Consider the following 12,534-nt stretch of genomic DNA (forward strand, 5'->3'; position numbering starts at 1 on the left):
AAGAGCTACTGCAGCTGGAGAAGGGTGTTAGCAGTGTGTCCATATAAACGTGATCCCATCAAGATACCCAACCGCGATAAAACCAACTGGCTGCATCATCAACATGGAGAGGAGAAAACACCTCTGCATTTTGAGCGGAGACAGCCAGCGATCGTCACAGTGAGTTTGATCAAAGGACTGCAGCCCCGGGACTGGCCTGCTGTTTCTGTTCAGGGCCATCTGAAAGACAGATCAAGTACAGTCAGTCTCTCATCTCTCAGACACTCAGGGGATAGATGCTGCACTTGCTTCCATCTGGCAGGAAATCAGTGCAAATGTTTGCAATGTGTGATACAGGTGCTTGGTTACCTATAGCGAGCCAGAGGGACTGAGGGGTGTTGCCACTTTAGAAAGGAAGGAAGAAAACATCAGGATGGGGAGAGGATCATGACAGAAAAGATAACAGCGGGCAAAGCTAAGCCAGCTAACCAACGTGGAATCAGCCAGTGGAGCCTTCTAAGATGGATCTCCAGGGAGACTGCTGAAACATTTGCATCCAGTAGGCGGCCAGCGTTTGATACACAAACGCACACAGAGTTGGGGCAATACTGTCTGAGCCAAGAGGCCCACCTAGTGTTGGACACAGTGAGAGACAAGATAACAAAATAGCTGAACCACAGGCCTTGGGCTGCTGGGGCAGAGGAGTATTCCTATAGCACCCCATGTATTCACGAAGGTGTTTTCTGATGCATTCCGACTGGGAGGAGACAAGAGATTCTGCCTGCCCTGTTCTTCCTCATTTCCCAGTCTCCTCCATCGCAATTGCAATAGAGGATGGATACTTCAAAAATAATGCAGCTACTGTACCATTTGGCCGAGGGGGTGCGGGGGACGAGGGGAGACGGACGGGACTGCGGGGTCACAAAGCCCAGCTGTCGGAGACCTGTTCATGGCAACAAGCTGAGCCCCATTTCAATTCTACCTCCACGTCCCGCTTTAGCTTTTCGAGGAAGTGCTTTTTACTCTCTTCTCCAACGTGGAGCTTCTGGCCTTCGTTCAAGAAGTCGTTGTCTTTGAACGTTGGCAAATCCTTGGCCTATGAGAGAGAGGACTGTGTTAGGTGTCCTGAGCCTAAAGCCAATGGCCACAGCTATTGGTGGTTTCATTCTTTTGCAAAATATCAACTGGATCAACATGGCAAATGGAAAACCGAGGATGCTGCATTGACTCAGTCTTCTAAAGCAAAGAGATTCGCTCATTCCCATACGCCTGCAAATGGCATGGAGCAAAGCACCTGGATTTATCAGCAGGTCCGTTTGCTTGGCTCCAGCTGGGGGAGGAGGCGGCAACAGAGATACCGACAGCAGCTCAGTTTCAAAGGCTGCCAAGAATAGTTGCTTCGGGCTGAAAGCTCGATAAACAGTCTCAGCCAAGGAGGAGCTAGCCAACCCCACAAAGACAAGAAAAATCCATGTGGTTGTTTTCAGATTAGAAAATCTTGAGACAAGTGCTCCCCTCCCCCAGTCTTTACATGAAAATCAATCCACTGCATTTTGAGGACTTTGTAGTGGGGACCAAGTGTTTCTGCAATGTAAGTGCTTCTCATGGATATTAAAGAAATTAAGTTTCACAAACCCTTTGCATGTACAGCTGGGAATTACATGCTTTCATCCTTAGAGTGGCATGGCAATCCATGGCAATTTATTTAAATATTATGTGGTGCCAGACAAAGCCATGTAAGGCAAGAAATCATAGTTAGGAAGTAACCCCACATAACCAGGCACAACGGGGCAATTGTAAGGTGGGGTTAGATTATGCCCAGGTATTGGAGATTTAATTATGAAAAGGGAATTCTCTATGGCTTGGGCAAGAGATCTGTAACTTTTTGGGAGGCTAGTGTGTAGCCAGGAGAGGAAGCCTTTCAGGATCCCTCCAATTTCTCCACTCAAAGATCCTGTGAGCAACCAATCCAGCCTTCCAGCGTGAGTGAAGTGCTGCTCCTTAGATCATCACGACAGCTCCAAAAAATTGAAACAAAAAAAGTGTGGCCTTAACAAGGTGTGCTCAGCTCTACTAAGTGGCTTTGCTGTTTGGTATGTCTCATCCCCCTGGACTATACCTACTGCAAACCCTTATGCATGTGCTTCAGTTTACTACTATGAGTAGGCCCGTTGATTTCAATAGTACTATTTATGGCAGTAACGTTAAGCATGGGCACAGGGGGGTTGCAGGACTGGAGCCTTAGGTTGGAAACTCTTTAGAGAAGGGAATCTGGACCAGATTTACAAAGGGATTTAGGCACCTAAAGATGTAGGTAAATGCTTAGTGGGATTTACCAAAGTGCCTATCCCAGTTAGATGTTTAACTCCCAATCTGGCCCTTTGGCTTCAGATTGGTCTGCGAGCTACCTGGCACGCTGTGGGTATTAATGGGCAACATTCCTGGAAGAGCCTACGTCACACTGAAAATGTACCTTATATGAAGTTATTATTAGGTACCTCCTCTGGCAGTAGCCTGGCAAACAAGGGGACCAGGTTGTACCACACCTAGACTGTCAGGCAAGCCCTTTGCTTTTTTGTTAAGACTTTATTTTGTACAACAACAAGACAGTCCCCAAAAGGTTGTGCAATGGCTTAACACACAGTTGCTATAATGGGGAATTCGGCACAGACAAAGGGAGCGTTCTACTGAACCAGCAGTTTAGGTTGTCACCAGGTTTCGCTGTTCATTAACCCTTTGGTACGAAGACACAATTAGCTGGCTAGACTCCTTGTAAGCACCACAGGGAATGAAATGTTGTTCCTGGACAGGCAAAGCAGCCGTATCATTCATACCTTTTCTTTGTCACTTGCTTCCCTGGAGACTGTTGAGCCCTGATAAGAACAAAAGAAGTGGGACATAATTCACCATGAGCAGCCATCAGCAGAATTTAAATTGACCATCACTAGGGGTAAATGTACAAGACTTAGTTAATTTTTTTAAATGCTTCTTTGCTCCTGATGAAGAGGTAACCTCACAAAAATATATTTTAAAAACACAATATAAAGGCGTCAGACAATGGTCTGAGCTGGTTGGAGAACGTGTTCCCTTTCCCCTCGTTTGCGGTCTCTCTCTACTATATCCAGTAATCTGAGCAATGCAATGTGTTGCCCCGATTTAAAAAATATACCTGATCAAGAGGAGAGAGACCTGCACCTTCCTCTGAATCCTCTGGTCCTGGGTATTATAGGAGACAGGAATCTGGGCTAAATGGCCCCATACCTGAATCCCTACATGAACCCTTCTCTCACTACAACCCATGCTTTGAACAGTGAAGATGAAATCCTGCCCCAGCTTTCTCACATCCATGACAACAGACCACATGGTTTCTCTCTGCATTAGCACCTCCAGGAACTACACAGCTGCAAAAAGCTTCTGACCTTTGCTTTATGAAATGCAGTTCACATGCTACGCTATGAAGAAGTGGGTTTTATCTCAATAATATGCATCTCTCCTAGCGCAGACAAGGCAGGATGAAAAGAAACACAATGAACCCAAGTGACATGCTAACAAAAGGAAAGTGAATACTTTGGTTCAGTGTTGATCGGCTCTTAAGGTAATCCTGTCTTGGCCACAAACTGTAGGAGATAAAACACATTGTGCCTAGAACTCCCTAGCCTCAGCAGCTACAGAAATCGACCATCAGGCTCTTTCAAAGTGAACTGCAAAGCAAGAATACCTTGTGCCTGCCCTTTTCTACTCTTATTTATTTTATAAAGGGAACCTCAATATTAGAAGTACCAGGTCCCAACTGCACTGCTGGAGTAACTGTCAAGCTTTAGCGGAAGAGGAAGGTCCTGGATCTGAGTTATGGGACTTATTCAGTATCTCTTCCCTCTTCAACTAGGGGCTGGCACAGATGCCACTCATGTTTCAGCCTCAAGAGATGTCCCCATCCAGGTCCACCAAAGCTTGACAAAGTCCTTCAGGAAAAAGGGAAGTCAGGACCTTGTTGATCTAGTGTGAAAAAACAATTTAAGAACGCTCCATAAAGAAACAGGAAGGGGCTCCTATACAGGGAGAGGTCCTGGCCGCTTTCAAACCCTTACCTTCAGATCATACTTCCGATGCACAGTCAGCCTGTGACTAAATACGTTCCTGGTGACTACCATGTAGGTTTCCACTCCGTCCACGGTGAGTCTGTACATGCCTAGGAACTGGGGGAGAAGGGTGTTCCCATGGCATTCCACTATAAACTGAAAGGGCGAGGAGGGAAAGAGAGGACGTCACACTACAGGTCTCCGGTAGTGCACAATGTCAAAAAGAAGCTAAGCTGAGAATGGGGCTTTTTAATGGTCATCCTATACCTCTGCTCAAGGGAGGCGAAAGGACACATTAAAACACAGCGGAGCAGCAGAATGGAGCAGCCATTTCTATGCACAGCAGCTGACCCGGATTATTTCCCCCCCACTCTGCAAAACAGCATTTTCCCCTCCTTATCCACCTGGAAAGCTTTTCTAATCCAACGTGGAACCTTAGGAAGAGGTTTCGGTTTATAGCTTTCAAGCATTGGCAAGCCTGCAGAGCAGGGATATTTACACTGTAGGAGGGCCAGGCCTTTGGGGGAGAGGTGAAGTTAAAAATCCCATTGTGCTTCCCAAAAGAACAGAAGACAACCTGGGGCCACTGGCAACACCCAGTTTCTAACCATACAACCTCCCCCGCGCAAAAGCTGCCACGCGCTGTAGCTGAAGCTATGGCCGTTCCACTTGAATCCAAGGACTAGTCTCAACTGATCAGGCTCCCACCGCAATGCATCAGACGTGCCCCTAAGGCGCTATCCGCCACCCTCTCCTCAGGGTTCTAGACTCACCGTACCTGATGGTACTTCTTGAGTATGTTGTGCATCTCTGCTACGTCTTCGCTCGACACTGCCTTAATGACAAACCTCCTGTCGTAGGTGGTCAGGAAACGGGCCCCGCATCGACCTTGGCTGTCGCTGTTCACTGGGGCGCTTCGTGTGACGGAGTTCTGAAGGGGGAGAGAAGAGGTGGGATCTCATCAAAGGAGATGGTAACGAGCTGCAGCCCCCCCTTTTAAAGCCAAGGCAGCAGCTCAACAGGTCCAGCAGTTCTCTAGCTTCTCAACAGGACAAACAGATTTCAGTGGGCTGCCTTTTTATTGTGTGTTTGTACAGCCCCTCGGCACTTAGTACTTAATATTCTGGTCTGTGACTGGACCGCCTAGACTCTATGCTAATACGAATACACCTCTACCTCGATATAACGCGACCTGATATAACACGGTAAAGCAGCACCCTAGGGGGGCGGGGCTATGCGCTCCAGTGGCTCCCGAGGACAGCGTTGTATCGGGGTAGAGGTGTAATGGGAGCTCTCAGATGCTCAACGCTTTTGAAGGCAGCGCCACTTATTTAGGTGCCCAGATCTGGGATCCAGCACCTTGATTTTTGGCCTCCATCTTTAAAAGCTTGCCCATCAGTTTGTTAACACATACTCAATGCCCGTGATTCACACACATTTTGGAGCAAGGAAATCTTCGCTAAAGATTCATCATCTCTCACCCCTTCAGTGATGATGCAAGGGCTCACAATACACATGGTCAGAGACTCCTTCAAGTTCCTCCAGCAAAACCAAGGACAGCCAGATTGGACATTCCTGATACGTCCAGGGTATAAAAACAAGTAGGAATAAAGGATTTTTAAAAAAGGTCACTCTTTCTTGATCCATCATAACGCAGCAAAAACTGGCACAAGCCTAACTGCTTAGAAAGCCTCTGCAGGTCACCTTTGAACCAAAAGCCGTTCTCTGCTATTCTTGTTCTTGGGAGTTTGACCAAAGGGCCTAGAGAACAGAAATATCGATTGTTCTTCCAACATGCAAGAGGGGCTCTCCTTTATATTCCTGTCCCCACCCTTAGGAATAAGATGCAGCAGCTTCTCTCAATCCTCACTGCAAGATTGGAAAATCCAAACTGAACTGCTGAGTAGAGTAATCCATGACAATAGGGTTCTGCGACAAGGCTGCAATTAAGTTGTTTCATCCTTTGACCACACCACTTAATGAACAGCCTCAAGTCCTGATGAAACACAATACAGTGGAGTGCTAGAAATGTGGCAACTGCAATTTACATAGTAGCCACAGAAGACGTATCTATTCTACGCTTTTTCACTGCCCCTTAAGGATTCCCACCATTGTGATCTTAGTCCAGTTTTGCTGGTGATAGCTGAGGTGGGGGACAGCTCTGGGACAGCCAGTGTTCTGGCGGCTGCTAGAGTTTTAATCATCATGTCATCTATACACGGAAAGCAGGGTTATATGATGTGGTGGTCAAAATGCCAGCGGATGGTCTACGTTAGCACTTTCACCACTACTGCACCAGTGGGACATTTTTAGAAGTCTAGTGTAGTCAAACCTTTAGAAAAAGCTTCTTTGGTGTCTTTATGATCATGATTTAATATCGTGGTAGCACCTTAAAGGCCCAAGCCCCATCCTGCGAGGCACTGAACCAACACAAAAAGAGACAGACAGTCCCTGCCCCAAAGAACTTGCAGTCTAAGCAACTTTGGCAGGTAACTGATTGTAAGCGTCTGTTCTGATCTTTCCCCATCCCTCTTTGCTGCACACCTGTAGCTGAGCATTTGGTCTAAGCTGTCATAGCGACATCCTCCTCAATCCATAACGAATTAACACAACGAGTGTTTGTCACTTTGCCCTTACCCATTACTGCAGCCTCCCCTTGCTGCAACTGCTCTGCAAGAACAGTTTGTTTGCCCCCTTCCTGCTTCTATTATCATACCATGTGCACGTGCTGGGCGCTGCACATACACACGGGAAGAGACTGTACCCAACCCACAGAACTTGCTACTTAGAGAGGGTGGGGAGGGATTGTCCTCCCCATTTCACAAGCTGGGCAGTTCAGGCACAGAGAGATGAAGCGACTTGCCCAAGGTCCAACAGAGATTCTGTGGCAAAACCAGGAACTGAATTCTGATCTCTTGCCTAGCTACAAGGCCATCCTTCCTCTTTTAAAGATCAGCCCCTCCCCCGCAGCCCTGGACATTGTTTTATGGATAGGAGCAAAATCATCATTTTACTAGACTCTGAAGCATTCCATTTTATTTTGCTATTTCCTTATATCTACCCACACAAGCTAATCCTTACACCTGTACATGTGCTTCGAAATGCACATCAGGATGAAGGCTGCTATGTCGCCAAACGTACGTGTGCTTTTCTGGATCCCGGTTACACACATCACATATTTTAACGCCAGTAATTACTTCTGCTGTCTCTTCTCCACTCATGGAGCTTTTTGAAAGCATACCAGCAGAGGGAGCCTGCTTTTCTGCTCCTGTGAAGCATGGGACATGTAGGCAAACAGAGCCTGCTGTGAACTAAGGGGGTTTCCAGTTGCAAACTAAAAAATAAGCTGAGGAGAGAGTTTTCATTTTAGAAGGAAGCATTTAAATGCACCTCGTTTTAATGCAGAAGGGGAAAAACTCACTTCCTGCCAATGGCCTAGAAACCATCAGGGAAAGCGCGGGTGGGGGAGGGAGAGGGACACGGGGGAATCGCTTCTTGCTGACGTTTGCAGCTTAGTAGGTGCTGTGTGGGCTAACACGCATCGTCTCAAAAACCGAGCAGTTGCCACCGTCAAGCCGATTTCCCTTCTTTTAGAGGGGACAGGAAGCAGAAATCCTGACCATCTGCGGTCATTTAGAGATCCTGTCGTGACGCTCCGATTTACTTTATTCTCTCTCCCCCCAGAGTAGGGATGATTAAAATATAGCTTCCTGGCTCAATTCCCACTCAAATAATTACATTCTACCTGCCTGAAACCCCATTGAAATTTCAGCTGAATGCAGCATTCTTTACTTCCTGTCCTACACAGCCTCAGTCCAGTGGAGTGCTGTTAAACAGCTGACACTGTCCCACCCCAGAGATGGGAGACATGGTTCTTGCAGAGTGACAGGCACTACATAAATGACAGATTAGGCAAGAGAGGAAAGTGACGCAATAGTGGTGTTCCCAGATAGGTTACGTTGTATTACTCAGAATCACTTCCTAAGAAAAGAGCATCTAGGCTACGTAAAAATATGCTAAGGCAGATTAGCCAGAGGACAAAAATAACATCAGAGAGAAAGCAGCTAACTTTCACATAAACAGATGTAAGAGGCACGTTGAATTGTGTGAAACCAACACCCACACAGTTATTTCTTCCAGCCAACCCGCTACACATCAGCTAGAGTTAGGATAGCTTTGTTCAACCTTCCGCCTCAAGATCTGGATAAAGCCTGGCATGAAATCATGCCAACAGGCTGGGCGACAGCGGCACTTCCTCTGCCAGTACAAGGCAATCACTGTATAGAGAATGTCTGACGGCAGGAGGGAAAAAAATAAAGGCTGGCATAGTCCATACCATTGAAAGGAGGGACTAGTCATCTCTAGTGACTGGCTTATGTGGGTTCTCTCCAGATGTCACCGAGATTCCAAAGATGATACTGTAACAAATCAATGGCCTCCTATTGACACGCATCGTTAGGTTGCACATCACAGCCACTCAGACCTTCACAGCGACTTCAGGGAGAGAACTCCGATCCTCCTGCTCCGAGTACACAGCCCCCAAATATTTCAGCTGACGTGGATCCATTAGCAGTACTACGACATGCAGTTGTGTCCAGTATTAGCGTGCAGACGCACTAGGGAATTTCCATCTTTAGTATTTAAAAAGCAACGTCAACGACCTTAGCGCAATTTTTTCCACTTGGTTTTGTAATACTGGTAGCCAAGGATTCCTGGACACTTTACACATATTCTGATTTTCACCGGATGATCTCAAAATTCCTTACCAACATTAAGGGATTTCATTGGGTGGTTTGAGAATATCCACATTTTTATCAATGGGGAAACTAAGATGTACGCAAGAATTCCTGTTCACACAGTGAAATTGTGGCAGAGCTGAGATTTGAGTGCAGGAGACCTGCCTTTTGCTCCTGACTCCATTGCTTCTCATACCAATGTGCAGGCAAGAGATTAAGTGCGAGCAGAGTGGGGGCACAGGGTGTGCGAAAAGGTTTCTGTTGCAAGCCTTTTTAGAGCTTATCGTAGTAAATAAAAAGTTATGAAAAATACCCAACAGCACCTTGTTAGAGAAATTCCTTATTTGCGATGGAACCCAGTGTAACCGATACAGTAGATGCTCATTGGTAGCAACATATCAAGGCCTTTTGCTGTGTCGCTCCTCAACAGCTGTTGCTGTTATGGGGAGCGTCAACAATTCGCAGTAGGGAAAACGGTCCCTGGGGAAATGGTGCTCGTAAGCGGCGGTTGCTCTTCCCAGGTGCTGCTGCAAACAAGCGTCTGCTGTAGAGCACTTTTCATCCGTGAATCTCAAAGCTCCAAACTTTGGGTGTCCCTAAACCTCCAACTGCCAGAGGTGGGGACAGGGTGACGGGGGATGGATCATGCAATAATTAAGCTGTTCCGCTCATTCCCTCTGAAGCATCTGGCACCAGCCACTGTCGAAAGAGAGGATACTGGGCTAGATGGACCATTGGTCTGACCCAGCGTGGCCACTCTGATGTTCTTAAAGTGCTTTAGCAAAGGAGGGTAGTATCATTATCTCTGTTTTAAAGATGGGGAAACTAAGGCACGGGGCAGTGAAGTGACTTGCCCAAGGTCACCCAGCAGGCCAATGGCAGAACCAGAAATAGAACGCCGATCTCCTAAGTCCCAGTCTACTCTCCCAAGGGCCAAAACTCAAGAAAGCACGTGCACCGGAAAAAACACAACGTCCAGGAGATAAGATGAAAGGAATTTTCCATCACAAGCAGCAGAGCTAATCGTTCAGCTGTAGCTGTGAAGTATCCAGTGTGCTCCTTGTACATGTGCGTGCGCGCACACGCACACACACACACACACCCCTCCTCATCCTCCAACAGGATCGCTCTTTATAGTCTCTTCTGCTCCATCTCCAAAGCAGCGGACGGGCTGTCACAAGAGCCAGCAGGGTGAAATGTGACCATGGAACTGCAGCCACTGTTTATTTCTCACTGTGATGAACAGTCTATTGCAGAAGAGAAGCAAAGAAAACTGTTGCTTCTGCCATAGGAAATCTGCTCTGCTCTGTGAAAACATCCTGTGTGTGTCCATTCTGACTGGGTGTGCAATAAGGCAGCAGACTAGAAGGGAGTCTAACAAGTGGGGGGGAAGGGTATTGGGAAAGAGGCTTCTACTGAAATATAGAAAAAAAAACAACTCAAAATAAAGTTCATCAAGAGCACAGCCTTTTCCATCCAGAGATCTCAATGTGCTCCACAGACCTCATTCTGCAGGTGAAGAAATTAAGGCAGGGGGTTAAGTGACAAGCCCAGGGTCATACAGCAAGACAGTAGCGGAGTGACAAACAGAACGCAGGCTCCCCTGGCTCCTAGTCTCATTCTGTAACCACTCTGTCTCTCTTCTCAACATGCTCCTAATAAGGCTTACAGGACATGAAGCTACCTTGCTGTAGAAACTGAGACCTGACTCTTACAACAGAAAAATAACTGGGAAAAACCTTTAAAACAAATTACCGTATTTTCCGGCGTATAAGACGACTTTTTATACTAAAAAACAACCCCAAAAAATCGGGGGTCGTCTTATACGCCGGGTATAAACATACTGTAGCTTTGGCTACATACAGAATGCCCCTGTGCTGATTTAAAAGGCTCTGGGCTCCCCGCCGCAGCGGGCAGCCCAGAGCCCTCTGATTCCCGGCCGCGGCTGGGATTTAAAAGGCTCTGGGCTCCCCGCCGCAGCGGGCAGCCCAGAGCCCTCTGACTCCCGACCGCGGCTGGGATTTAAAAGGCTCTGGGCTCCCCGCCGCAGCGGGCAGCCCAGAGCCCTCTGACTCCCGACCGCGGCTGGGATTTAAAAGGCTCTGGGCTCCCCGCTGCAGCGGGCAGCCCAGAGCCCTCTGACTCCCTGTAAGTACCAGTAAGTCAAAACCATTTTAATTAAAATTATTTAAATCAAATCTGATGTTATTAAATGGTGTTGCCTCGGAAGGGGGGGGGTAGTCTTATACGGCGAGTATAGGCCAAAACCTATGTTTTAACTGGAAAATTAGGGGGTCGTCTTATACGCCCAGTCGCCCTATACGCCGGAAAATACGGTAACCAATGTAAGGCTAAGGAAAGGTGCTGGATTGACAGCTCTGAAGACTGAAGGACTAAGGACAGCTACAACACAAGCTGCTCAGACCTCCACCGTGATGCCCAGGGGCAATATATCAACACAAATCTGGACAGATCCATTCTACAGGGATGTTCCATGGCCCGTTCGATGCGTCATCTCTTGGTGATGCTGGCAACAATGCGTCAAAGCAGCACCAAGCGTGTGTTTTACTGACATATGCTCCCCTCCGGGCTCCTGAACTAGGAGACTAGAAACTGGACTGAGTAGCTCGCAATCCCCCTCCTGATGAGCCCTGCGCTGTCATCCGAAGGAATAATAATAGCAATTGCACCTTTGCTTCCAATGCTGTCTGGGGTGAGAAAACAAATCTCATTACACTAGCCGGAGGAGGGTGGGTGATAACTGAGACATAATTAGGGAGAATTGTGATGATCTTTCTGAAAAATATTGCCAGGATGCCAGAAAACATTAAGTGGGTGAAGTGCTGGGGGAGAGAGCGTTTTTACAAGATCATATACACGAAAACACACTCAAATATCAGGCTTAATCAATACATTGGCCCAATGCTGCAGGTTTCAAAGAATATGTAGATACGCATCAGCAGACCATTGCTGGCAGGAGGCCAACAGTTATCCACTGCTGCACAGCTGCAAAGATAAGATGTTTTAATTACCTGACACTCATACTGCTAAAGGTCAGGCTGCTATCAAAGCCTCTCTTTTTTTAATCTGTTTTATCTAATTTAAGGGCCTCTTATCTCCCTGCCTGTTAAGTATCTGCTACCTCTTTAGAGCTAAAAACCACAAATAAGAAGGGAGGCTCTGTTACATCCCAGAGAGTTGCAACCACTCTGACAACCAGATTTAAACCAAACTGCAGGACACACTGGGCCGTTCCCCTCCCTGCCCCCACATCTGAGACAGGTCTGAATGGTCACAGCTGTGCTGTTAGGACAGGTCCCAAACACAGAGCATCTTGTACAAAACCCTAGTACAAAAATAATCACTCGGCGCATTCACTTCGTTGAAGAGGCCCCCAAAGCTGCAAACGCGACACACCTCCTTTCCGCTGCGGCTCTTTTAGAAACCTGCAAAACCCAACGCTGCAAATATCTAAACTCTCGCAATCTCCACAAGTGGGTTTTTTTTTCCCCCGTACCTGATAATCTTGATCGTCAATCCCAAATCTTTCGCGGAGGTTTCGGAACACCATTGGGCAGTACTCCTTAAATTTAAAACGGCTTGGCAAGTTTTCCCTAGGACAGACAGCAAGACGTTATTCAGGCACAGCAAACTCCGTAGTACAATTTTCAAAGCTATTTTCCTGCTCTAAGCTCCTACTACTTCACCACTAGCCCCAGAAGTGTTTCAATTCCCCATTT

The 12,534-nt window shown here is 47.1% G+C and overlaps 1 protein-coding gene across 1 annotated transcript in view; it reads right to left on the bottom strand.

Annotated features, from left to right (window-relative positions):
* PIP4K2B (phosphatidylinositol-5-phosphate 4-kinase type 2 beta) overlaps window positions 1-12,534 on the bottom strand; it is a 33,184-nt gene that overhangs the window by 6,719 nt on the left and 13,931 nt on the right. The window contains exons 3-7 of the mRNA XM_039516324.1: window positions 12,312-12,408; window positions 4,837-4,989; window positions 4,068-4,214; window positions 2,814-2,852; window positions 962-1,075 (exon numbers count right to left, since the gene is read on the bottom strand). Of these exons, the coding sequence (XP_039372258.1) occupies window positions 962-1,075; window positions 2,814-2,852; window positions 4,068-4,214; window positions 4,837-4,989; window positions 12,312-12,408 (550 nt within the window). The remainder of the gene's footprint in view (window positions 1-961; window positions 1,076-2,813; window positions 2,853-4,067; window positions 4,215-4,836; window positions 4,990-12,311; window positions 12,409-12,534) is intronic.

This window comes from Mauremys reevesii, linkage group 27 (genome assembly GCF_016161935.1).
Source record: "Mauremys reevesii isolate NIE-2019 linkage group 27, ASM1616193v1, whole genome shotgun sequence".
Classification (NCBI taxonomy): Eukaryota; Metazoa; Chordata; order Testudines; family Geoemydidae; genus Mauremys; species Mauremys reevesii.